The sequence below is a fragment of the Exophiala spinifera genome (assembly GCF_000836115.1).
Source record: "Exophiala spinifera strain CBS 89968 unplaced genomic scaffold supercont1.2, whole genome shotgun sequence".
In the NCBI taxonomy this organism is placed as follows: domain Eukaryota; kingdom Fungi; phylum Ascomycota; class Eurotiomycetes; order Chaetothyriales; family Herpotrichiellaceae; genus Exophiala; species Exophiala spinifera.
The window spans coordinates 2,920,475-2,947,497 of NW_015622514.1; the positions used below are offsets into that span (position 1 = coordinate 2,920,475).

General features: G+C 50.8%; 7 protein-coding genes across 7 annotated transcripts; 4 read left to right on the forward strand and 3 right to left on the reverse strand.

Moving 5' to 3' along the window:
- Positions 1-492: 492 nt before the first annotated feature.
- On the forward strand, positions 493-1,368 carry PV08_03357 (uncharacterized protein; the record flags this gene model as incomplete). Its single annotated transcript, XM_016377713.1, has 1 exon — positions 493-1,368. The coding sequence occupies one exon, from the start codon at positions 493-495 to the stop codon at positions 1,366-1,368; it is 876 nt and encodes a 291-aa protein (XP_016239283.1).
- Positions 1,369-2,496: 1,128 nt separating this feature from the next.
- PV08_03358 (uncharacterized protein) lies at positions 2,497-6,557 on the forward strand (the record flags this gene model as incomplete). The annotated part of the gene is made up of 4 exons (XM_016377714.1): positions 2,497-3,707; positions 3,761-4,398; positions 4,451-5,116; positions 5,164-6,557. 4 exons carry the CDS (start codon positions 2,497-2,499, stop codon positions 6,555-6,557), a joined length of 3,909 nt encoding a protein of 1,302 aa, XP_016239284.1.
- A 670-nt stretch (positions 6,558-7,227) lies between these two features.
- PV08_03359 (pre-mRNA-processing-splicing factor 8) lies at positions 7,228-14,626 on the reverse strand (the record flags this gene model as incomplete). The annotated part of the gene is made up of 3 exons (XM_016377715.1): positions 7,228-8,827; positions 8,879-9,763; positions 10,035-14,626. The coding sequence occupies 3 exons, from the start codon at positions 14,624-14,626 to the stop codon at positions 7,228-7,230; spliced, it is 7,077 nt and encodes a 2,358-aa protein (XP_016239285.1).
- A 466-nt stretch (positions 14,627-15,092) lies between these two features.
- Positions 15,093-15,630, forward strand: PV08_03360 (60S ribosomal protein L34-B; the record flags this gene model as incomplete). The annotated part of the gene is made up of 3 exons (XM_016377716.1): positions 15,093-15,130; positions 15,210-15,333; positions 15,442-15,630. The coding sequence occupies 3 exons, from the start codon at positions 15,093-15,095 to the stop codon at positions 15,628-15,630; spliced, it is 351 nt and encodes a 116-aa protein (XP_016239286.1).
- Positions 15,631-19,378: 3,748 nt separating this feature from the next.
- Positions 19,379-20,644, reverse strand: PV08_03361 (uncharacterized protein; the record flags this gene model as incomplete). The annotated part of the gene is made up of 2 exons (XM_016377717.1): positions 19,379-19,939; positions 19,988-20,644. 2 exons carry the CDS (start codon positions 20,642-20,644, stop codon positions 19,379-19,381), a joined length of 1,218 nt encoding a protein of 405 aa, XP_016239287.1.
- Positions 20,645-22,241: 1,597 nt separating this feature from the next.
- On the forward strand, positions 22,242-23,608 carry PV08_03362 (uncharacterized protein; the record flags this gene model as incomplete). The annotated part of the gene is made up of 3 exons (XM_016377718.1): positions 22,242-22,719; positions 22,778-23,347; positions 23,406-23,608. The coding sequence occupies 3 exons, from the start codon at positions 22,242-22,244 to the stop codon at positions 23,606-23,608; spliced, it is 1,251 nt and encodes a 416-aa protein (XP_016239288.1).
- A 440-nt stretch (positions 23,609-24,048) lies between these two features.
- PV08_03363 (uncharacterized protein) lies at positions 24,049-25,692 on the reverse strand (the record flags this gene model as incomplete). Its single annotated transcript, XM_016377719.1, has 1 exon — positions 24,049-25,692. The coding sequence occupies one exon, from the start codon at positions 25,690-25,692 to the stop codon at positions 24,049-24,051; it is 1,644 nt and encodes a 547-aa protein (XP_016239289.1).
- Positions 25,693-27,023: the final 1,331 nt, after the last annotated feature.

Genomic DNA, 27,023 nt, shown 5'->3' on the forward strand with positions numbered 1-27,023 from the left:
TTTGGGAGGTTTTGCATGGCGAGGATATATTGGGATTATAATTTTTAGATGCCGATGCTAGGCGAAGAATCAAAATTACAGTCACTTTGAAATCTGAATGGAAGTTCATGACAAGCATCCGGAGCTTGCTGTCCCAGAATATGCATATGCCGCGCCTGGTTGGTTCATCCTCGGCAGAATTATGAAGTCATTCAATGCTGCGTAACTTGGATATTTTTTCGTCCCCTTCGATATTGTCAACACTTCCCAGTGCTCCTTATGCTCTCGTAGAGTGCTACTTGGACACAATTTCTTCTCTTATTTCTATTGCGATTCAGTACGAATCTTTCTGACGCGGCATTCACCTTCAGATAGCCAGGGACGCCACGCTCTAAGCTCGGAATCATCGACTCGCTCCCTCGAAGCGGAGCCAACTGACCTCTCTCCATCCGAAATCTCACCCTGCACACAGGTCACTCACCACTACTTGTACTGGCTTGCGTTGTAGAAACCATGAGAGTTCCATCTCTAGACCTTCTTCGGGCCTTGCGCCTGGCTACATCTTCATCATCATCATCATCACCACTCCGCAAACCTCACACGTTCCACCGTGTCTGCACATCACCACTCTCCCGACCATCTCTACTGGCTCCTCCACAACTGCGTCCTCTCTCGACATCCATCGTTCGTCACGCACCGCAAGCTTCATCTTCATCTTCTGCCTCGCCTACGAGACGCCGCCCTCAAAATGAACACTCACCCCCCACAACAGTTGCGGGCGCAGGCACAGGTGCAACTACAAATGCAAGCTCAGGTACAGGCGGAGCAAGTACCGGTGTCAACCGCCTCAATCCACGTGCTCCCAAATCCCACGACCGCGGGCCCGCGTCGACTGAAGACACGCAAACCGACTTTTCGGCAATGGACATACTCACGACCTCGGGCGTCGCAGTCCCAGCCACGGCCATCGACGCCTGCACCCATGACGGCTTCCACTTGAACAACGGCACGCAAACACACAGCGGGATGGGTGTGATGTTGCTTGATGGTGAAACTTTTGTTTGGACTCCCTGGAACACGGACACAAGTGGTGGTGGGCCTGGCTTTTCATCTTTTCTATCCAAGCGTGGCATTCTGACGCTCCCCCTATCCTCCCTGGGCGTATTGGGTCTCTTGTACCCGAAGCCAGATCTACTCATCATTGGCACGGGCGAGAAATTGTGGATGCTGAGCAAGGAAACACGTAAATACATCTCCGAGGACCTAGGCATCAAAGTGGACGTGATGGACACACCGAACGCGGCGGCAGCGTATAATCTGCTCGCAACGGAGAGGGGCGTGGACCAGGTTGCGGCACTGATGATACCGTTGGGATTCAGGGGAGTCTAATTGTACCAGGTATTCTTTCGACATCGGCGCTTTGTACTTATATTGGTCCGAAGTGTACTTCAAGCTTGCACTTTCGAAGTCCTCGTCGACACTGCTCCTAGGGTTCACAAAGAAAATGTCAAGACTCATGACGTTCTCAAGTCGGGACCCCACGAAGATCTCAGCTTCTCCCTGTCGCCCGTACCGTGAGCCGTCAAGTTACTTCTTACTTTCCCACAATGCTTGCCATTCACGGAGGACCTCTTCAATCTCGGTCTCCTTTGCAGATACAACTTCTGATCTCTTCGTCGATTGCTGTGAAAATGCAACCCTCTCTGTGACGCTGTGAACATCAGTGAGATACATGTCGAGCATCCATCCCTCTGTGCACCTCTCGCGACTGAATCCACGTCAGCCGACTAGCCTCCTCCATGGGATCTTTGAACTCAAGAATGTCCACCAACTCACTTGTTACCATCCTCGGTGATGGCCGCTGATACGTCGGACCTAGCAGACATGGGGAATGCTTCTGGTCAAGGTGTGGGCTCACGTCGGCTGAAGTCTATTGCTTGTCTTTTTTTTTTGAGAATAGGAGTCCTACTTTTGTTAAAGACTACAGACAACCAACTTTGGGTCGATGTGCTTCTTGAAACCATGGCTGATGTCTCTGGTTTGGTGACCGGGACATTTACAGGAGCAGTACTTCGAAACCACGATTGCGATTGTGCATAAGAAGCCATCACTGTGGGGTATCGAGTCTTTGAGGTCGCGACGCGGTATAACACAACGCATTCGAAAGAAGTAAAAAGCACTGTGGTGCCTTTGGACATGATTGGTGATTGCTAGATGCAGGCGAACAGATGCAACCTGTACCAATAGGAGCATAAAGCACACTTGTGCCTTTCGGGCGACTGTTTTAGGTCTATCAGCCTGATCGAAGATTCCTCACACTTTTTCTCAAGCTTGCGAACTGACTTCTTTCAAGCAGAGTTTGCTACACCGTGTGCACATTTTACACACGATTACACAATATTGATCATCGAGAGCAACTCCAGGAATAAGCCGCCCACGTTATCTGCGAGCGGTTTATAAATCTTTCTATACACCACTGTGTCTCTCCTTGGATTTCTGAAAGAAAAGTATGAAACTATGCGACTGTTGAAAGTTGACGGTCACGGCGAGCTCACCAGGTGTTATCCTGAAGAGAATGCTCCGGCTTATGCAATACTCTCGCACACTTGGGGAACTGATGCGGATGAAGTATCTTTTCAGGATCTTGGAGATGGGTCTTATTTGAAAAAGGCTGGCTGGTCCAAGATTCAGTTCTGCAGGAAACAAGCCGAAAAGGACGGCCTGCTATACTTCTGGGTGGACACATGCTGTATAGACAAAACTTCTTCTGCCGAAATCACCGTGGCAGTCAACTTCATGTTTCGCTGGTACCGTAATGCCGTCAAATGCTACGTCTACCTATCAGATGTATCAGCTAGCGAGGAAGATAAGGACCACGCAAATGTGGCATGGGAAACCCAGTTTCGGCGAAGCAGATGGTTTACACGGGGCTGGACTCTCCCAGAACTTCTTGCACCGGCTTCCGTTGAGTTCTTCTCACGGGAAGGGACACTATTGGGCAATAAAAGGACGCTCGAAGGACTCATCCACGAGATCACCACCATTCCAATCCACGCTCTCCGTGGTACATCTTTGAAGGACTTTCCTGTCAATGAGCGACTGCGGTGGGCTAGCGGACGTCAAACCAAACGGGAGGAAGACGAGGCTTACTGTCTATTGGGAATCTTGGGTGCCTCAATGCCCTTGCTCTATGGCGAAGGGCATAGTCGTGCCTTCGACCGTCTCAGAGAGACAATTGATATATTTCCACGCCGTTGGAGAGTTACAAGGGAGAACCACCGAGGCCCCAACCCGGACCAACTTAATGTTCAAGCTGTGCAACATATTCCTGCAAATGACTCCAGAAAGGATACTCAGAACGAACCGTCTTTCACCGATTCCGGCTACGGTTCTTTACCTAATTTGCACTACGCCACAGATGCCAGGGTCCCACCTCACGATCTTAACAACTCGTTGTCCTCAGACACAATAGACGACGAATCTAGGCAAGACACCGAAACTCATTACTCTGCAGCGACTTCTGTGGCCCCTGCTGAGGTACACAATTATGCCATTGAGCTATGCAACGACATCTTCCGTAAAATCGGACCAGATCTCGATGTCCATCAGTGGAGTTCTCTTTCCAAGGCGCTTCCAAGACTCATCAAGGCTTTCGCCATAATGATTGGTTTCGAGTCTTCTGCTCCCGTGAACCGAGAAATCATGTACTTCATTCACAGCCAAAATAAGTGAGTTTTTCCAGAAGAGCATTGGCCTAGGTGATTTTAACTGACCTAACCAGGAACATAGCCACATATTTGGACACAATTTTCCAAGGCGAAGACAATGGCGAGTCAGGCAGTGACCGAAAGACCACAGACATGTCTCTGGATGATAAGATGAGGATGTGGGAAAGCAAGGCTGGAACAGACCATACGGATCCGGCAAACCATGATGACCTCTACACAGGAGTTGAAGAATTGGAGGACGAACCTCCTGTCCTAACAGACTTGTCTCTTTACAACAGCATTATCAGGGATAGTTACGCCTACAAATGGTTTCTTACGAGCCTCCAGACGGAATCCGTCCTCCAATGTAGTGAGACGCAGCCTTGTATCATGATCGACGACATTCGCCGAAAGATTATGGATGAGTTTCCCACGGGACGTATTAGCGGACGGCGCGGTCCTCATGCTTACGAAGGACAATTTCACCTTCGATGGTCTGGCAAAACAGAGCAGAGATTTCTACGCAAAACTCACAAGCAACCAACTGGATCTCAAAAATCTTATGCGGATCTCATCACCATTACAGGTTCCATAGAGGAAGCTCAATTACTTACCATCAGAGAATACTTGGGTCAAACTTGGCCTGGACGGGGCTGTCGGCTTCTGGATGTCATACAGGAGGCGGTTGCCAGTCACGACCGTCATTGTTCAGGTAAGAGTGTCCACGAGCAAGACGGATGTTGCTAACAATTGCATGATATTAGTGGTTTTCGCGGACAAAACACGGCTGGAAGCCATCATCGTGAGGTCGTACCTGATCGTCACCGCTATTGGACCTGCGTACTTCGTTGCAGAATGTGGCGAACAACTCTCGTGGCTAGGAGCTGCGCTGCAGTGCTACAATGATCGGCGATTGGTTTCCACGTGTGCTCCATCGCTTCGCAAGAACCAACAACCGTATCAGTTGGCTCCCTTTTCAACAAAAACAACGTCTCAAGTTAGCTATGAAATATTGTTCCCCGTCTCATCTCCGATGAGTTCGGAAGATTCGGTGCTGGACAAGCAGACTCGCTGGCAGGAGCTAGTTGGAAATAGCGTTCTTATTACAGGATTTCCAGTCTCCCGGAGGCCGAACGGCTATCCAGGACTCGAAGTCTCCTTTGAGACCCTGTTGAGTTTATTAGGCGCTGACGAGGCCTCGCATAACCATGGTTTTATCATGGTAAACGGACGGAAAACTACTCTCTGTTTGATAAAATGTACCGGCAATATACACCTTTGGCATCCCTTCCACAACTCGCTCAATCTGTATCCTTCGTGTGGGAACGGTCCTGCTGAAACCTACTCTGGGAACTTTGATCTTCGAAGACTGGAAACCGGTAGACACATTCTGATCATCTGCATGGGATTTCAGGCTGCTATGGTAGCAGGTGAGAAACTAGATTTGGACATGACGATGATTCACTAATAGTTGCAGATTTGGACTACGAGGGCATGCCCACGACGGACTACAAGCGTATGCTCAGTATTCATGAGACCAACAATGCGCGTTTTCAAACTCAGATCACAGTCGCTTCTCCTCCCATAGAGAGAGATTCGTCTCAGAGTCTAAGGCTCTCTCAACAGGACAAGGTCCGCTCCCTGGGTCACGAGCTATGTAGCCATGAAACCGGTTCTGGTTCGTCGAATTTTGGCACAATGGTCCCCTCAACTTTAAGGCACCCACGGCCGAGATTTGGGAAGGTTCAGACGGAGGAGCAAGTGTCACCAAGTGTTCAAAAATATTTGTCCGCAGTGGGCATTGAACCTGATGCCATGGCAGGATCCCCAGACTATTCATTAGATTCGGACTTGATTTCACTTTCTGGTTCTTCCGAAGATCCCGAGCTACTGGACCTTGATGAAGGGGCGAATGAGTCTCTCAACATCGTACTACATCGGCTTCTATCAGGATTCCGCAGCAGTATCCGAGATTGCGCTGGGTCGGAGATCCAGGGAGTGTCAACGGGCTCAGCGGGTTCAACAAGTGTGGATGGATCCTCTGAAGCTCAGAATGATTCTGGGCGATCTCAAAAGAGAACCAGACAACGACGAGCCGATGATGAGGATCCCGACGATCCAGAAAAAGAGGGCCCGCCTATGCCTCCGCCGAAGACGTTGAAAGTAAGTAATGAGAAAACACGGCAGAAGTCACTGGCTTGCCCCTATTTGAAGTTGGATCCTATCAGGTATCGCAAATGCTGCGTGGACAAACATAGCAGAATTCGAGACGTGAAGCAACATCTCTCTCGGCGCCATACCCCTCTGCGCTATTGTCAGCGCTGCTTTGACACACAATTTGAGGACGAGGAGAGTCTTAAAAGTCATGTCGACACTGGGACGTGCCAAAGACAAGATCCCTCTGTGTTGGACGGCCTCTCGTACCACCAAAGCAGGCAACTATCTCGGAAATCGAAAGCGAGCCTCAACGAGCAGGAGCAGTGGTTTGCGATATGGGAATTGCTATTCCCCGGACGTCTCCCGCCAAGTTCGGCTTACCTCAACACTGATTTGTCGCTGGAGATGTGCGAGTTCCGTGAATATTGCCTCCATCTTGGTCCGGCGTTCGTCAGGGAACAAATCCAGTCGGAACAATCCTCACTGCCACTAGGACTCAACACGGAACAACAGCATGTGGCACTGGAAAGATTGATCGGCCACGGAATTATTGCCCTGTTCGAAGATTGGCATTGGCGTGTCTCTCAATCCGCTTCCGGGTTACCAGGCGGCAGTGGCCTGCAGTCGATGCCGCACAACACTTCTACGAGCTCGATCGCCGACAGCGGAGTCGCTCTGGACAGTCAGCCGTCACCTCGAGGAAGCGCAAACTAACGACGCGAGTCGCCTCGACTATTCAGCAGTCTGGACTTTGAATATCAACCCCCATCCGAAGCCGTCTCCCGAGCGTTCCCTGGGAGCCTGGGCCCGCAAGAGGAGCTTCCGACCTTTTGTTCCGGAGAAGGGGAGGAACTGAGTCTCATCGATAGTGCTGATGATTTCGGGGTGATGACCCAGGAGAGCCTGGAAGATCCATTCGAGTCATTTACTGTCGATGGGGACGTCGACTTTGCACGCATATTAACACAGGAAATGATCGTGCAGGACTTGAACAGCTGAGCTGTTTGACTCTGCAATGGATCTAAGAGGCACATCTCTTAACTAGATAGATACATCACTTGAAGTAAATCGCGCATGTCGAGGGCAGGGTAATTTAGCCATTCCATACAACTTCCAACCAATCGAAATACTACATGGGGAGACGAGTTCCTCTCTCTCTCTCTCACGCGCACAGAAATACCTCCGTACATATCGTCCTTGTTGGTTTTCTTTTCTTTTCTTCGTTTCCAAATTTGCATCATGATTTCTTGCGCCTTTTCTTAAAGTAGGTAGTCGCGTCAAATATGTACAGAATGTAGAGAGAAACAAGTAGAGCGTGGTGAAAGCTTGTGGCGACGGCACGCGTGCATGCATGAACGCAGGTATTTTCGTATTCTTCTTCTCTTTATGCAAAAACATCCTCCCTGTCGGCCCAAATATCCTCCAACTCATTGAAACTGCTGAAGTGAATAGGCCGGTGCCTGTCGTCGTAGAAGCGTCTCGGCGTGTCGATCTTGACGTAGACGGGTCTCTTTTCCACCGTGGAGAAGCCGGCGCCCATGAAGCTGTAGTTCCAGACCTCGGTCTCGGGGACCAGGAAGTATCCGCGGATCTTGTCCGACAGGAGAAGCTGGGTCTTGACGCCGAACGAGGTCGAGAACCCGGCCGGGTTGTCGGACTGGGTGTCCTTGTTGCTGGCGCCCCACGTGTACCCGGCGGGCGTGAGGGACCAGGCCGACAGCGAAACCGAGCCGGGCGTGAAGCTCACCGTTAGGGTGATGGTCTTCTTGTCCCACGACGGGTGCTGGGCCATCAGACGCGCGTGCTGCGTCACGTCCGCCGGGGTCATGTAGCTCGTTTCGTTGCCCGACGTCGTGTGGATGATGCCCAACGGCTCCATGCTCTTCAGGTACTCGTGCTGCGGCAGCTGGTGAGGCAGTTGGACTTCGCGAGTGCTGCCGACCTGAGGGACCATGACGATCGTCCGGATCTCCTTGACTTGGTCGTTGTCCGGAGGAGATGACCCGTACAGATACCCGGCCACCTGGACACGCAAGTCTGCGATGGCGATAAACTTCTTCAACGTGTTCTTCGGCATGATGTACGTGTACGCGTCCTCGGCCTCGTGGATGTCGTCGCTGGAGATGTAGATGTTGTTCGAACGATTGCGGAGATTGGTCGTGGCAATCGCCCGAGTGCGCCACTCGGTCTTGGACGCGAAGGACTGTTGTTCATACTGAGACGTTGTCGTGACGATGATCTCCTCGCCACGGACGTTCTGGGTCTTGGTAGTCACCGCTGTCAGTTGTTGCTGGTCTTGTTGCTGCTTCTCAATCTCGGCGGCCTGTTGTCGTTGCATGGAAGGCGCTGCGATTTCTTGACCAAGAATGATATCCCGGATTTCACTGTTCGTCAAACTCTGAACGTTGACGTTGTTCTTCTTGCCATAATCGTTCAAGATCATATCTCGGAGCTGCACTTCGACCTTGACCCAATCCTCGTCCGACAACGAAGGCCAAATGTGATGGGCCTGTGTGATGACCGTCTTGTCCGGTCGCAGCAGTAATTTGGTCTTGTCGGTGTTGACGTGCAATGCTCGCAGGAGCAGAATCAGTCTCGAGAACGCAGTATATGAAGAGATGGTCTTCAGCCACTCGTCATACAAGTTAAAGAGCACCATCTGCGGTTCTTTAGCTTGTAGAATCATGTCGGCCAATTTCTCAACTTTCATCGCCGCTTGGAACGGAAGTTGTAGTTCAGACGCTCTGATAGAGATGTTCGGGAAATCAAGTAAGTGAACCTCCAACGGATCGAGCAGACCCTTACGGGTGACAATAAGCTGTTTCGGTTGTTCTTCCACGGGAAGGGATCTGATGAGGGCAGCAACTTCTTCTGCCGTTTTCCACTTGGCTAATTGACCTAATCGCTTCTGACCCGCCCAAACACTGGTGTGAATGATCTTCAGGAAAAGCTGACCGGTTCTCGGGTTAAAGATGAAGATGGCACTGTACAACTTGTTAGCATATACGAAGACTAGTGTATACACAAGGACTTACCCGTTGATGGGTTTCGTCGTCAAATTGCCCTCGAATGTCTTGTGAATAGTGACACGATAGACATTCGTATCGTCGATGAACAATTGAGTCTGATTGCTGAACAACTCGGAGTAATTCTGAGAATTCAAGAACTCTTGCGTGCTTTCCGAAGCATACAGTTGAAGACCCTTTCTGATACGTTCGCGCAGGACATAAAGAGCAGGATTGGCCTTCATGATCTTCGCCATAGCTTGCTGAACAAGAGCCTTCAGACCCGGGAAGTATTGACCGTAAGCTGAGTAAAGGTTGTAAGCCAAATCAATACCAATCATCAAGCCAGTCGCCGAAGGGTAGATGCTCATGCTATCCGTGGTGTAATCGAGATACTTGGCACGGACATAACGTTCGATATCGTGGGAGTCATAGTCTCCGTATCTCAATTGAACATCGATCCACATTTTGTTAGTAGTCGTGGCCTCAATTTGATCCTTGGTGTCAAAAAGAAGTGATGGCCGAGTCACATTCCACTTGTGACTGGCAAACAGAAGAATATCTGCACAAGAACTGTTCATCTTGTACGACTTTCGGGGATGGATCGTCTCCTTCTGCACAGTTTCAATACCAAGTTGCTCCAGCTCTTGGTCAAACACCTGGCACAAATCCATGACGACAGACTCGTGAATTTTCTGCCACAAATGCGCCCGGAAGATTTGGATCAAGGAGATCTTCAGCGTAGGGATCTTTCCGTGAAGGAAAATGCCTGTGAGATCGAGCTGGACTTGGAAACCGACGTATACGTTGGCCCTGTTAATGGTCGGTGACCACCACAAAGTGAATCGTCGATTGGGGATCTGATTGAGACCGGATCGCTGAGCGTTGGTGAGCTTTTTGTACTTCATCGATTCCCTATAGTGAAAGTGAGATTAGTAATAGATCTTTACAGAACAAGCGAGATGTGAAGGAGTAAAAGCCAAGGGTAATGGAGTCGCCAACGTATTGAATCATTTAACGGCCTCCCCGCCCTCAACGACATCGCATCTGGCTTTGACTGGGAGTAAAACTCCATGCCAAATTATGCCATATACCAATGTTGACTGCAGGCAGGCCGCTGAGTGACAAAGTACGTCAAAAACTCGCGGGAAAACGTGTGCTGGGTCAAAAAGGGTGGGATAATTACTCAAAACCACTCGCTCGCTCCCAAAAGAGGCCCTCCCAGGACGGAAATGCCGTTGCCTTGAACAAGGTATGCTCGAGAATGGTTTCCACACCACCCAGCGCTTGAATAACATCGGTTCTGTAGGAGTTGAGATTCCAGAGTTTGCCGTCATGTCGCTGACTAGTCCACCAGAAGGGGTTGCTCTTCATGATCTGATACTGCTTGAATTCAGTCCGGGCTCGGAAACCCTTATCGAAGGACAATGTGCTTCTGTCTTTTTGGAAGAGGGTGTTGATTCTTGGCAAACCTCTGTCGAACGAATCTTCCAAATCTTCGAGGGTTAGTCTTCGGTTCTGTTGTTGAGCTTCGAGTCGCTTTTGGGAGTATTCGGTCCACACACGTTGTGAGTCGATGAACTCACTCTGCCAAGGGGCGACGTAACGGAAAATGTTGGGGATTAGAGTCTCCTCGTCGTGAGACATACCAGCACGGTAATGTGTAACGCCGGTATCAGTCTGTTTGAACCATCGCTTGTCGCTGGTCGGGATGAGAATGTGAGACCCAGAGATCATGCCAAGACCTCCAAGTTCCTTGGGGGTGTAGAAGACCGCCGGTGGGAATCGAGAAGGCATCTTCGAGTTCAGACCAATCTTGACACGAGTCTGAATCTTCGTCTCGCACTTGACAATCGTGTCCAGCAGGTTCACTGTCGATACAGCAGCTTCTCTGTAGTACGTAAAGAGTGCGATCAGCGTTGTGTTCCACTTGTTCGCAATCTTTGTGAAAGTCGTGCTTCCCGACGACATTAGGATCTGTCGAATACGGTTGTTGAACTTCTGAATGTCTTCCTCAGTGACTTGCAAGAACGCATAAGCTGTACGTTCTTTGGTCTCGTTGTTGGAAAGAGCCCAGACGCTGTCCTTGATTGGGAATTCGTCGTTTGGATTCCGAATCTTGGGCAAGATTCTGACTTCGAAGCCACACATAGAGAAGAGCAAGTTCGGGTTGTCGCGTGAGTACACGCTGGCAAAGGTGTCATCCCATTCGATTGTGGTGATAGAACGAGGCAATCTGTTCTTGAGATCCCAAAACACCGCTCGGCCGAGATTGACATCGTGCCTCATCAGTCTCATGCGAGAGTCGCGAGGCCAGCATTTCTTGTTCTTATATCCAATGACGTTCTCAAAGTTGGGATCGGGCTGCTCCGTCAAAAATCGTTGGATGAGGTCTTTCGAGTCTTCGGCGCTGAATCTGAGGAAGACCCAGATCTTATCAATGTAACGGGTGTACAGTCGAATGGGATGTCTGGTCTCTGTTTCTCGATCACGGAATTGCAAGAAGTCGTTGGGTGCATTAGGTGGCCCGGCAAGTTCACTCGCCCGTTGCAGGCCAAGAAGAAGCAAGTCAATAACCAGACCATAGTACTGGAATACAAAGCCCGAGAACTGCAAGCCTCTGATCAAACCATAGCTGTTGGTATGGTTCATGTCCTTGTAGTTCAGCTGGACATTGTTCTTGGACGTGATATAATCAGCCAAGTTGTGATCCATGATCAATCTCAGAAGACGGTTGAGCAAGGTAAGATCAATTTTCTCGTAGACCTTGGATAGTTGAGTCTCGATCATCACATTGCACTCCCCGTCGGCTGTCTCCCAGACATTGGTGAGGTTGTTGATACCTTGCGCCCACTTGTAAACCAACAGAGGCGGAACCTCAGAATCTGACGGCTTGACCCAGGACGGGAACAGTTTCCGCTCGGAGGCTTGATACCATAGATACTGATCCAGATATGCATCGGTGATCTTCTCGATTGGCTCGACGTCATAGACAGGATTGATGGAGCTGTAGTTGTCGTTCATATCGATACCAACTTCTTTGAACGCTCGCTGCGTGAGCAAGAAGCGCTTGATTCTGGCAAGAGTCGTTCCAGGGGAGTCGTAGGCCTGTTCGATGAGGGCAAGCTCCTCTCGTTGACTTTGGTTAAGTCTGCCTTTGACCGAGTATGCTTCTCTCAGTCTTTCGAGAGCAAGAATGAGAATCTTTGTGTCGTGCTTGTAAGAAACGCTTGGGAACGGAATAGGCATGAACTTTCGTGATTCGAGCCAGTGAACAGTGGTAGTATAGATCGCCACAGCCTCTTCGGACGACACGTAAGGTCCATCCTTGAGGTAATTGTGCTGCCGTTCCTGTTCAGCTTTGAGCCATAATCTCGTCAGACGGCCAAGGTTCTTCTTTGCAACCGTCTTGTCGACGGTAGCACCTCGTCGAATTCGTTCTCGGTTATAATGCGCCACGGAAATCCACCAATCCGCTTTGCTCTTTACGTATCGCAAGATGATGTTCTCGATTGGTGCAGGCAGACCAGGTACCTTCCACGGGATATTACTCTTCCAGCAACGCCATGCTTCTGATAGATGTTGAAGGACTGTATTGACCTTGTTCTGCCTGATGCCCTCGGGCATCATGTCCATAAGATCAGCCATGACTGAAGCACGCAGCTCAAGATCGAAATGTGATTCAACACGCTGCTTGGTGACGGTTTTAGCAACGCCCTTACTGTGTCGGCCTTCGAATTGTCTGGACAACAAATTACCTAGCCATCTTTCCAGAAGAGGGATGATACCTCTCATGAAAAACAGCCAGACGCGCCACGAAGGTGCCCAGAAACCGCATCCAGGGCCTTTTCCAACGGGCCCAGAGTTGAAGCGATAGTAGATCAAATGCTTCAAATCTTTGCATGATCGTATTTGGTGCATAAGCTTGTACTTGTATCGGTACATGCCGGTCAGCTGTCCAACATGGTTAAAGGCATACAGAATACCGTCAGCAAGTTGGAAAGCGTCAATATTGCCCAGTCTGTATTGTACTTGAGCATCCACGATGAGCTTCGTCAGTCTGAGGATTTCACGCATCAAGTGGAAAGCGTTGCCAAATCTTGACTTCTTTCGTTCCTTGGTCGTTAGCGTCTTGACGGGCTTAAGGTTGAAGTTGTAGTCGAGATGTAGGTATGTCAAGTTCTTGCGGTGGATGAGTAAATTGAGCATGTTGAAACCTTGTCGGCACACTTGTAGTCCAGCTTCAACCCAATCGATAGTGGTCTGCTGGAAGAATTTGGTCTGCTTCAGGGTCTTCAGAAGATCCTGTTTGTTTTGTGCCTTTGGCTTTTTCTTATGTAACTCGTTCAGAACGTATGACTTGAGAAGTTTCTGATATGAGACCCTAACTTTGACCGGCTGGCCTGGCGGACAGTGCTCGAGGAACCACTGCTTGACAAGGGGCACATCCTGAGCACGAACCATTCTACCGGATCTGCGATCGAACGGGAAGGGTGCCCACCACAACGCAATGGCAGATGATGTCTCATTGTTGTACAACTCCTCATCAGCAAGGAAAGGCTCGACGTTCCCAGGAAGCTCGAACTCATCATCTTCATTATTCCCTGGCCCAAAGATCTCGTCCTCGTGGCTGACGGTAATGTTCTTTGGTGCTACTGATCGAGATGAGATAGGGTTAATGACAGGGTCGAAGTAGAATGCCGGGAGATTGGGGTCTTCGGATCGGACGTAGACGACCTGGGGATGAGAATACCACGAGAGCTTCACACTCCGCGGCAGGGAGTTGTAAAGGTATGGGAACGCCACTCTGTACTCCGTTCGAATGGGGGCTCTGAAAATGATGCGATCGATAGCGTTGAACTCGCCAAAGTCTTCATCGTTCGGATCAATATCCTTGTAGAGCGGTTCAAAGCGGGGTCCTCCTGGAATCGCAACATTCAAAGCCTTTGCGGTGAAGAAGCTTTCCCGGTCGAACATGTGAAAATAGTTCTTGTCGACGACATCACTGAGCAGCTGATGAGATAACCGATACAGCGTAGCCATCTGCGGTAACGACAAATTCCACTTTTTGTAACTTGGCCCGTTGACATGAGGAGTGTCGAGCAATGGCCGATGGTCATAAAACCATTCATAGACAGGACCGTCTTCGTTCTCATCTAATTCCATCTGGATGGGCTCCAGAGGTTCGACATCCTCGATGTTCTCAGACCACGATAGAGGCGGCTCTTCGTCATCGAAAGGTGGAAATCGCATGCGCTTGAAGTGCCGTCTGTCGCTCTTCTCCCGTCTCATGCACACCCACATTGTGGCCCATTGCGCATGGAAGACCGGCTCAATCACTCTGGGTATCTCGTTGACCAAGGTCAGACATCCATTGACGTGGTACAAGACCTTGACTTCCCTTGCACTCTCCCAGGGCATGGGCATATTCTCCAAGAGCTTGAAGACGGCATGAGGCATGTACTTCAGAGCACCAAGATAACTGCGCTTGTCGCTGCTGAACTTCTTTTGACTGACATCGCCAATATCCTTGACAATTTTCCTCAGATGCTCGGGTGGCATATCGGCTTTTTGCGTCTCGACGAAACCGCCCTTCCGCTTCTCGCTAAATCGGTTGCGCTGGCTCCGGAGCCATTCTTTCTTCTTCTGGGCGAATTTGGCGACGCGAGGATCCACGGGCGGGCGATATCCAGGTGGTGGAGGCGCCATACCAGGAGGCGGCGGGGGAGGAGCGCCAGCATTCCATCCTGGAGGCGGTGGAGGAGGTATTGAAGCCATCCTATGTCTTCAGGCGGCTGAAGGTGACTGTTGCGACGAAAAAGATGAATCTTCTGTCCGGGCTAGAAAGTGTACTGGTAGATTTCTTACCATTTACCGCACACGCCCGACCCTCTGCTTCGGCCAGAGAGCAAGCTTGATCAGCCTTGATGTATCGCAACGGCCATCCACCTACGATACCAAAAGACTTATGGTATGCTGATGAATTGATGTGTCTTCGTGAAGAGTTGATCGTGTCCATTTGCCTCGCAACGCGGCGAAGGGACTTATTTTTCGATACTCCACTCTCTCACGTGACCTCGTCCCGCCCTAAGCCGAATCAGGCATCCATCCGCCAAGAATCACATCCACAAACGAAATTTTGACCAAGACTTTGGACTTTGATCGAGCCGACGGCGACAACGACATCCTACATACCAGCCAACTTTTTCCTCCATCAATCCATTGCTCCCTCAATACCGTCGCAATGGCAGGCGTCCGACTCCAATACCGCCGTCGCAACCCGTACGTGCATCCTCGTTTGCCGAATTGAGGACGAAGTTCAATTTGAGATGGGTTGACTAACATATCTTGCGCCGTACAGTTACAACACCACCTCGAACAATGTCCGTGTGATCAAGACCCCAGGCGGAAAGCTCCGACTCCTGCACATCAAGAAGCGAGGAACCGCTCCCAAATGCGGTGACTGCGGCATCAAACTCCCAGGTGTAAGTAGTGTCCGCCCGAGCCCGACTTGGATCGAGTCTAGACTACCAGGACGACTGGAGGAAGACAAGAGACACGATGGATGATGTTCTGACACGTTCGCTCTACAGGTTCCCGCTCTCCGACCCAGAGAATACGCCACTACGTCCCGACCGAAGAAGACCGTCCAGCGTGCCTACGGCGGCTCGAGATGCGCCAACTGCGTCCGGGACAGAATCGTTCGGGCTTTCCTCATTGAGGAGCAGAAGATTGTCAAGAAGGTGCTGAAGGAGACCCAGGAGAAGAAGGGAAAGAAATAAATTGGTAGATGAAGGCTGGGGTTGATGGATCTTTTTCTGAACGAGCAAAAAAACACAATCGCACGGGTTTGTACCAAGGCATTTCACGATGAGCCAAGTTGTCGACGAATTGGGGCATGGAGCCTCACATCAAAAAGCATCAACATAGCGAGAAGATATTGGTTGGATCTAGATCGTTCCTCCAAGCTCGGGCATTGTTTGATGCGAACATTATTTCAGATATGGCGATGGGAGTCGACACATCCAATGCAAATGATACCTGAAATGGCCACCTTGAGATGATGTTCCTTTCCAAGAGACGTTGTTGTCTTCACCGTGACCCTTGTGCAAAGCGAATTGTCTGTGTCAGTGACGCAGTCTCGACCAAGACCTTTGGAGCGACAATAGTGAGCACCAACTGCGCAGAACATGGGTGACGACGAACAGCAAGCTCGCCTTTCCTTGCACAGTCAGCGTTGGTTGTAGGGCCGTCATCTTACCCTGTCCAGTGACACGTCGAGATGCCCAAGTGCAACAGAATCCAAGAGCTATATCCATATGCACCCAGTCAAAGGTTCTGGAGCACGACTAACGGATTTCTGAAGCTCTGAGAGAGGACTGCACAAGGATTAAGGTGCCCTGCAGCTCGATGACGAACGAGGTTTCTCGACGGGTTTCCCATGGTTGAGACACGGGAGATACTTCCACCACCTACCACACTCACCTTCTCCTATTCTATCCAAGTGCTCCCGACTAGAAACACGCTAATGTCTACACGTAGAACCACAAGTGGTACCAGCGCAAGCTCAGACTACCACAAAGACTAATAACCTGGATACAGGCCACCTCGACTAACTAGTCCAGTGGTACCGCACAACGATTCACAATGCTTGACCAGAGCAAGATTGCATAAAGCCGTTGTCCGTCCCTGAGATACATTTCCACCAACTGAGTTCCTTGACTTTTCCCAGCCATGGTTGAAGTTTCATTCTTCTCAGCCAGCGGCCTTCTTCCCTCGAGACAAATGGATGAGAAGACTTCGGACAAACGTGTAGGTGGCCTCAACAATTTCCACAGTACGGCGGCCAATTGTCCGCATGTTCCTGGAGTAACACAAAGCCGCTGTCAAAACTGTCATATCTGCTGGCTCCCATGACGTGGGCCTCACCCGGGTTCTTCGGGGAATTTCTGTTGACTGATAAAGATCGGATTGTGCAACAGGGTTCCGCCAAAAGCAATCTTTCTTGGAGAAGCAATTCATTGAAATCGGAGGGAGCCTCGAGAAGCACCTAAGACCCCCTTTGTTGCGAGGCTTAGGCCAGCACCGCATACCTGTCGGGATATTTCCGGTTTAACGAGTGAACTCACACTTGACTGGGGATGGCGGAAGCCTCGGGGCAGGCCGGTAACACAAGGGCTCCCGCGCAACGACTTTCTGAGCCCAGTTGCGATGACAAAGAGAATTCGAAACTATCCACCTCTCGTGGGCCATAGGTGGGCATTGCAAGTGTTTCCATGCAATACCTGAAGCATAATGTGTTATGGTACACCTACATGCCAAAACCAAAACACCCCCGGCGCACATGCATAGTTAGAGTCGTCACGCTGCCGTCATAGTGATGTGCGAGTCGCACAAGGACTCGAGGGAGAGAGGCGATCGAACCGGATCTAGATGAGTTCACCGTCAACGTGCTAGCGACTACACATCACAGCTGCTGAAAACTATCTACCAAGGATAGGAGACTTAAGTCCACCTGCCGGAAATGCCAACAGGTTCTATCACCGCTTGCCTATTGCAGTTATGACACCCTGGACGCAGGATGTCGTACTAGAGGCATCCAATCAACGTGAGGAAGGGGAATGACGAGAAACAAGATGCAAAGAGACAGTACAGAAAACAAAATACCTGGCATAAAAACTGCTGTCGTGAGCTGTGACAAGTGATGCGGATTAGGAGAGGGGGCCAGGTTGTATTGTGATACGTTACCTGACATATGTCAAGCACGTTTCGAGCAACTGGCCAGGTCCAGGGCGTGCGGGAGGCTACATGTGAGGATGACACCAGAGTGGCCGCCGTGGTCTGGAAAAGAAGCGTGCTTCGTATTTTGAGGGCCTGAATTGCAATACTTTCGGTCGCGATGTGGGAAGGAAGCTAGAATCTCGGAAAAGGAGATCGCCTTCCGTTGAGTGCCAACGCATCCTTCTTACTTCCCAGCTGCAGTGACCTTCTCAATCGATCGGCGTTGGGAACAGATTGAAGGCAAAAGCTGTGAGATTTAGGTCCCTGACTCCTAGCTCTCGTTTTACACATGGCGTATTTCGAGGAATGCAGCATCCTGGGCCAATTAGGGTTTCTGTCGGTCACGTCCATGGGGTTTTGCAAAGACCAAGATCCCCAACCTCCTTGAGAATCGTGTCTCGAGCAGAATGTGGAAAGCCATCTGGATCCAGCACACGTTATGAGCCCTCTCAAGCGATCGTACTCACCGCGGCAAAGCCTGGTGCAGGCCAAGGGGCCTCCAGGTCGAGTCGTCACCAAAGAACACACTCATTCCAAAATTCTTGATCCCTTAACACGTTGGTTAGTGGCGCGGCCTGTCGCTTCGTCCCGGGTCTGCGGACGGAAAATAGCCCGAAGTGATTCGAGTATCAAGAGTCACAATCCTTGAAACGCCCGTTGGCGGAAGCAGGAGTCAGCCGCAGTGGCTATTTGAAAGAACATGTGTGTGTCAAGTCTCATGTTGGCTGCATGAAACTGATTGAATTGGCTCCTCTTCGATCTTGATGTTGTTTAGCGACGGAACCAGATCTCGGTTTTGATTCGCCTATCTAGTTGCTTGTGGAGGCGTACATGTCCATTGTTCGCACCTCTACAGTCTTAGGGTAATCCGGACCGTTCCAATTTGAAGCCGTAGACCAGGGTATTGGCAATCCTGCGAAGCTGTTTGTCGGGGAAACAGCTTGCGCATTAGCGTCTCGAAAAAAGACCAGGTAGGTGATCTTTCGCTTAGTACATCGTGGGATTCGCCAACCCGGGGTTGTGTGGAAGCGACGGCACATTCTCAGATTCATCTGATGATCGAAAAATGGAGTCATTCCGAGCTGAAAGACGATCACGCTCACCACACTTGGGAGCTCTTCGGACTTTGGCTGAAACAGAAGCCACCAGAGCAAGATCTCCGACGACCAAGAGCTGTCGTGGCGTTTGGAATGTTGAAGAAAGTCTGGTCGCATGGTCGTTGCCATTGACTTTTTTTGGTCGTGGCTGGCGGCGGATCCGGCCTCTTCAGGCTCAACCGGACACGCAGCTTCGGATTGCCAGGGACACCTTGTCATAACATCCCTGTTCTTGAGCGTGCGATTGTAAAAGCCGTTGGATCTTACAGCCTGTAGCCGAGATCTTTGCTCGCACAGCCCTTCTTCTACTCACAACATTTTGAGGCGTGGGAAGTGGGATATCCAAGGGAAACATGTATCTGAATGCAAATTCTTGTGCAGTCAACCACTACAATCATGCCACTAGTACCAGATGTCATAAATGAACCGCTCGCCCCTACATAAGGGCAAAAAAAAAACAACAGCCCTATCACACCGGTCACGAGTAACGGTAATGTCCCAAAATATCCCACACATCGATCCGCGCCTCCCGACCCTGCCGAGTCTGACTGCATTAATCGGTGTTCTAGCATCCTCGTCTGTTCTCGTCTACCATATTCATGCACTTCGCTTCTGCCGCCTGTCACAGCTCCGCCTGTTATAGCATAGTCCCTCAACGAGTGTGGATCTGAGCAGACTCATGCATCGATTGATCGAGACTCGGTCTTAGAAGTATGCTGTGTATGCGTAGGTTCTCTTCCGAATGGCTCTGGCACAACCGAGAGGGCTGGTGGTCGAATTGCATCGTATTTGGAGGCGAGTCAGACAAGCATCGCACTAAATCGACCGGGAGAGTTTGTTGATGGTCCCCGACCGTCACTGGCCAACTTCTCGCAGCTGATTGTAGGTCGTAATCGTAGCAGTCGAAGCTCCGGTAGTCACTGAGGTCCGAGTATTGAGTGGCGGGGCTGCATGTCAGAGGTGTTGATGTCACATATGGGATCTCTTGACGTCGTTGCCTTGCGGCGCGGCTTGTAGCACGACCCCCTTTTGCTCCTGATCTCTGTCGCTGTATCGCAGGGACGCGATGCCCATTGTGACGTTTTCCCCCTCCGGCCTTTCGATATCTCGTCGTAGATTGTACTCCATTCTTGATAGCATCCTCGGTCAAGACCCAGACACTATTGGTCTTCCTGGAGCCACCGCGAGCACTATCTCGGTCGTTTTCGAATGCCTGGTGGGTATGTCAGCCAGATATCCTCCAAGCCAATGAGATTCCCACCTTGTTCATAGAAAGATTATGTCTAATACTGTTCTGCCAACCTTTTGAGCCCGATTCTTGTGGCTTAGTGGTGTTATAGCGGAACCAGTCGTAGATGTCTTTCAACATCATCCTGTGCCCTGGTGCCTGCTTCAGAGCTTCGTAGATAAGCATCGCGTATGGCTTGTCGTCAAAAGGCTCCCCCTCCTCCAAGAACGCTGGTGGCTGACTGTAATTAACATCAGATGCGATAGACCAAGCACTTTTGCTGTCGCTTTCATCATAGTATTGGTATGACGAGAAGGGAGATTCCATGATCTCTGAACTGTAGCGGTAGACGTCAACATCAGCATTTCCAGTGGTGTTACCCTGGTGACCGTGGACATGGCTGGGATAGGCTTCGAGATTTGTCAATGTTGGAGCCAACTCCAGATCAGAGAGTTGAATTTGAGTTCTCGAATGCAGGAGCTGGTCGGGTCGGACGCCAAATCCATCAGTTGGCTGATCGATGAGGTTTCCATCATAAAAGCTGTGATCTTGATGGACCTCTGCTTGCAGTGTGTCGCAAGCCAAGCTCGGTAGACTAGAAATGCTGAGGCTTCTTTTTACATCGATGGGGAGATCGAGATCGAAACTGTCGTAATTCTCATAGTTGCAATGGAGAGTATCGTCCTCCATGGGAAACGATTGATACGGGTGACAAGACATGAATGAACGCACAGAATACCAGTGAATTGGCAATGGCATCTCTTGACTCGTTGGAAAGAAGGACCACTCTCACGACAATGGTTTGTGAGTTTGTATATTGAGGGTGGCCAAGTAGAGTATATGGTGTATCAGACCAGACAAAGAAAGTCAAAGGGGCAAATGCTCATCGTCCCAAGCAAGCAAGTGGCTTTGGAGGTGCATAGGAGGGTACATAGAAAAGGGGAGGATCAATACAAACAGGCAGGGATGAGGAACGGAACGCAAACAAAGGGTTCCTGTAGTCAAGCCCATACCCGCTTCTCCAGGATGAAAAGACCGATCGAATTCAGGACGAGTGATGCTAGCGCAATACAGCACTGTATCACAGTTACCCAGAATGCTTCCGGCCATCCTCCCCATCCTCTGCCCAATCAATTGAGATGCAGAATGAGAACACCTTTTGTGCTACAACAGGCACGTTAACGGCTGTCATGAAGGCGGGATGTTGCATGATGGTTAGACTCAAACTGCCAACCTGCAGTAACCCACAAGCACCCGTCATCCAGCAAGCCCAAAAATTTCACCGTATCTGTTTTCATTTGGTGGTGTGGAGATGTGGATAAAGCGGCTTCATGGCACTCATCAAAAAGCCACGTTGGAATCTGAAAAGCATCGGGGTTGAAAGCGGATCGGACATGGATACAAGGCTGAGTGAACACGGAACGGGCCACGCATTAGACAAGCCTATCCTGCTAGGGCCAGCAGCAGATCTAGGCAAATAAGGACAAAGGAAAGGTCAGGCCGTGTCTGCACCTACCATGCAGAGCCGTGCCTCCGGGGAGAGGGTGATGAAACGGGAGATCTTAGTGCGTCCAGCGAGGAGAGGAGGCTCCTCCGTCCTGGACAGCTTGCCGTTCAGTGTTGGCCCGCGCATCAAGTGCAAAGAACGGGTTTGACAAAAATCCCGAGGCTGAAAGTGCTCTGCATTGTCAAGGTGTGGGTGTCCGTCTGCTTCATGGGAAGTATGTTGCGTGGAAGGACTATTTATTTTATCTGAGACTAGGAGGACAAGTGTCCGCGGATTGAGATAAGATAAGAAAGATCTCTTGGCTCAACGGCTCTCGGAGCCAATGTTATTCCGACAACCCTTGCTCATCAGAGATACGGAGAACAATACTCCGTACTGATGTCTTTGTTCTCCCCTGCGACAAGCTCGCCTCGTCCCATTGGTGTTGTTCCTCATCCTAGTACAGAGTCCTCGCACTTGGACGAGTAGGCTGTAGCAGGCTTGCAGTTTCATAACTCCTTTCTAGCGCCGAATCGCTGATTATGGTGATTATCACGCTGATGTAAGTTGACACAGCCTCAACCCTCTTTCAGAAAACGCCCACCATCACGCTTCGACCAAGCACATCTCTGGCGTAATACCAAGGCTCGGCATAACACGGCCCTGTTATTCCCAAGCCTACACTAGCCTTCCGCGAGCATCCTGCACAGTCAGCGTCCTCTTGAACAATCTGAGAGCACAGATAGACCATGAATCTGTCCTCCTTCGCACATTTCATAACTTGAACGACCTCATCTCGCCATGCCGGAAGTCGTCAGGGGCAGTCGGGCCAGCCTGCAGCTGGCTCGCAATGCCACCCCGGTCTCGCCTACGCAGGAAACACGAGCCGTCCATTTTGAGCCTGCAAGTCCAGCCGTCGAAGACACTCCTACACCCGGCTTGAATGCTGTCGACACAGGTCTAAGCACGGATTCCGCGCGAAGGAGAAGCTCACAACACAAGAGAAGGCGAACCCAGGATATGAGCTCTCCGGAGAGGGCCGCGTATTATGACAGTCGTGCCGCCACAAAACGAGAATTCCGAAGACGAGCGAGCACTTTACAAGAATACTACCAGGACCATCCTGAATTACTTCCACAACTGCCTTTTACCTGGCGACATGGCCTCAAGAGATGGAAACTGTTCTTGACCATTTTTATAATGTTTGTCGATGCGTGTGTCATTCCGATTGTGTTATACTACTCCATGAAGTTTGCCGGCCATGTCCAGGGATGGATAAGTATGAGGAGCCCTGTCCGTGTCGATGTTGGAATGCGTTACTAACGATCCACTTGTAGTTTTCGCCGTCGTCGCTACCATCTGGGGTGGGCCAGCATACGTCGAATTCGCCGTCCGATCCTGGAGACTGATCAAGAAAGAGAACTTTTTCCGACCGTTGGGCACATCTAATCGGTGGGCGTTTGACATTACGCATTGGATTTCCAGTTTGACCATAGCAGCCGTTACTGCGTTTCTCATCATTGGCAGTGCGCCTCATAATGTGTGGCTGCGGGTTCTGTCGATGCCAGGTCCAGCAATCCTCTACTGCATAGGCGGGAGTGTGTTTTTGATCACCATGTACAGTCTTACGGGCCGAAAAGCACCTTTCCGAATCAGCTCGACGCCGAAAGGGGGAGATGTTTACCCAGGAGTGTACTATATCATGGAGGACGTTATCGCCGTCAACGCAAGTGCTGGAAGGCCTTTCCGCGAAGCGCTTGCTGCTCGATATGCTGCGAGCCCCCGTTTCCGAAGGATGGTAAAAACGCAGTCGTTGTTCTGGTCCATACCGGCCATAGTTGTGGCCATTGCTTGTACAGTGGTCATTATCATTCACCCCGTGTCTAAAGAAGTGGCATATGGTATTGGTACGCCCACCCGTCCCGCTGCTTCCTATCTACCAAGTCTACTGACACTTACAACTAGGATGGGGTGTTCCCTTTGTTTGGATTATTATATGGGCTGCCATTGCTATCCCTTGGATCCGTCGCGACATGCACAAGGAGACGGTGACGTGGGAGGAAGATTGCGGCATCGTACCGGAGAAGAAGCACAAACATGCCGTCAGCGATTTGGAAAACGGAGAGGCTACTTCCAAGGAACCTAAAGTACCCGAGCCAGCTCATTAAGACATCCAACCTGTTTGCTCTGTTTTCTTTGTTTGTTCCTTGATACCCCTCTCGCAGACTCGCAGTCAGTCGGGGTCAGTCAGGTCACATATGGTTCGTGTATTGCCGGGGCCGGGAGGGAAGCGCGCTGTGCATCGTAGTTTGACGGCTGTGACGCTGAGCGTTGGATTCCCTTGTTCTTACCACCTAGTCACTTGACTCTTTTGACGATATGCACCGTGGTCTGGAAGTGGGAATGTTGGCTGGACCTTGGGAAAGACGAGACAATATACCTGGGACATAACCTTGGCAAGGTATAAGGTACGTAATGATATGATACATACTCCATATTGCATTGCTTCATCTGCCCTTATTTTGACATGTGTCGTTTGCTCTTCCCGGCCCTCCCCCCCCTTGTTTTCCCCTCTCCGTCCGTACACGGAGAAACACTAGGAGTTACTTTACTTCCTATACACGATCCTCTTGAAACTGAAATGGAGCGTCAAAATGCCCTTTTCAAACGTGCTCTTAAAGCCACGATCGTGCTTCGCCGAGTAATCCCAATCGCGATCGACGATCCTGAAAGCAACGTCTTCGTACGGCGGTCCGGCCATGAACCGAATGATGCAGGTGTCCTCCTCGCCTGCGGGGGCCATGGTCTGGCCCTTCTTCCGGCCCCCCTCGCGGATGATCTTGTACGTCGGCGCCTTGGTCGGGTCGATGAGATCCGGATAGAAGATGTGGAATTTGTACCCCTGGACGACCTTGGGGGGCGGGTTGTCGTGGTCGTAGTGCGTCTGATTGTACTTGTTCCACTCGTAGCCCATCTGGACGCGGTTGAAGTATTTCGGTTTGCGGGGGCGGTATTTGTTGCTCCAGAGCGGCTTCGCGGACGACGACGACGACGAAGGGTCGTCGAGAGTTTCCTCGCCGGCGAAGATTTCTTCGTTCTCGTTGACGCCCTTCGCAACTTCGCGGTCAAAGAGCGCCTTGGTTGCCGAGGAGTCGTCGACCGTGTCGAAGCGAGACGTCGGGTCCGGCCGAGCGGTACGTGACGTCTGAGTGGCGGTGGTGGTGATTGCGGACGACGACGAGGATTTCAGACCTGTAGATTTCGGCTCCGGTACGTAGCCCATGTTTAGCACCTTCCGTCGGGCACTGGCGACGGATTGCAGAAAGTCTTTCTCGTCGACGACCTCGAGCCCTTTGTCCCTGGACGGGATCTCCAGTAATGGATCCGGGTCCAGGTCTTTCGTGTATTCGAAGTTGCTGGAAGGTTGAACGCCAGCGTCGAGCATCTTCTGGCGAGCCTCGATTGCCTTTGCTTCGTTTTCGTCTCTCAGTTGTTTCAGCCGCGACTTGAGAACGTCCTGATATACATTCTTCAACTTGGCTTTCGCTTTCCACACAAGCAGACTGTCCAGGAGTTGCTGCCAGTAATCCGTATCTATGGGTTCGTCGGAATCCAGCTTCGACCTGATCTGCTTCTCCAGCACTTCCAACTGCTCGTACGTCTTGGGACCGAGCAATTTGTCAATATCCGACGCCACCGAACTGACCGCCCGCCCGTCTGGTCCACCCGTCCGGAGTTTCTTCTGCCGATCTTTGCATATGATCTGCATCGTCCGCCAGTATTCTCGATTCTTGTTGTGAGACTCCAGGTTCATATACGTCTCGATGTCCTTGCGCAAGTCGGCCAGTTGTGATTCAGAAAGTCCTTCGAACACGCTCTGGGGGTCCATAAAGTCCAGGTCTTTCTCGTCAATCTCGTCGTCCAGGGGATTCCTCGTAGGATCGACCACGCGCAACGTCACAGCAAGCCAGTCTATCGGCTTCGCGCGGCCTTCTTTGACTCGAATTTCCGCCTTCTTCTTCGCCTGCTTAAGCACAAAGTCGTCTTCTTGTGCAACCCATTCCCGCATCCGCTCGTCTTCTTGTAACTGGTTTATCTTCATTTGATCTTTGTGAGACCATCGCTGTGACTGTCCCCCTTGATCATTGCGAGGCGCGCTGCGGTCTCGATATTGTCGACCGTCATCTCTCTTTCGCCAGGCGGGAGGAGAGCGGGAGCGCTTTCTTTTCGTTGCAGAGTTGTAGTCGCTCATTTCGACGTTGTTCACTTGTTCATAATATGATTATGGTGCGTTCGAGGGGAACAAGGCCAAAGTAGTTCACCAGGCAGTAAAGGCAACGGGCTACAGGCGTACAAGTTGGATTTGCAAAAGAATCCGCCTAATCTTCGGCAGCGTTGATAAGATAAACCGGTCTGCAGCACCCTGCACATCCCTAACTAGAATTTGGGTTGCTCATCGAAGGATACCATTTAACAATTACCTATCTATCTGTTTGCTTCTTTGCGATGCGTAATGATGGGAGAGTTGAGGGATTTCGACCGCTCGAGGAATACAGCTCTAGTAAGTGAGAACGGACCTGATTGTCCCTAGTCTCCCCCCAAACCGCCATTAATCTTCCAAGACCAATTCAGCTCCGATGTTTGGGGAGAATATATTCAACGAACCATTCCCTGAATATCTGTCACAATCTGAACGTTCCTTGACCATGGGGACCACCCATTGCCACCTTCTTGAGAATTGGTCTTCTGCGATACTCTTCTTCTAGACTCTTCCCATCCTTGTTGGTTCTTCATCCATGTGCCGTGAGTGCCAGCAACAGACCCCCAGACTGATTCGCAACACGCAACCTCCACCACACACACACACACACACACACACACACACACCACCACCTCCCCTCATCTGAGAAACACTGGCTCCCTCTCGAGGATCCTCGGCCCAGGTCCCCCACGCAGGCCAGCTGGAAACATAGGTCCCCCCATACCGCCCATCTCGACCCACGGACCGGGATCCTCGGGATCAAAAACTTGACGAACCCTCCCTCTGGGGCTTCTCGCCCTTCTCGGCCCCCTGACTATAAACACCCGGTCCGGCCTCCCCAGGGGTATCCTGTCCGGCCCTGGCTCTCTCGCCTGTTCCCTGGCCATGACAAACTCTTCGAAAGGCAGTCCTTGAGGTACAAGTCGAGGTGGATCCTGCATTCGAAACCCTGGTCGTCCTCTCCCATGCGTCAGGAGGTTGGCGGGTGGAACGGTGTCGAAGGCCTTGTTCTTCCAGAGGCAGCTGAAAACGAGGAAGAATATCAAGATGGAACAGACCACTACGACGGGCACCCAGATCTTTGTGCCGTCGTTGTCACCCATGTTTCCGAGTAGGCTGAAACTGGCGTAGGTGAATAAGGCAAAGCCCATTCGTAGGTATTAGATCGACGAGAGAAGATTGTGAAGCCAATTTGATTCTACTTTCCACCACAAGGGCAACTCTTCTTTAAAGACGGTTCACTACTTGAATATAGTACATCAGCGATCATGCCATCTCTGGTTGGAAGCCCATCGAACTGCAAACAGAAATAGTCCTTGGGT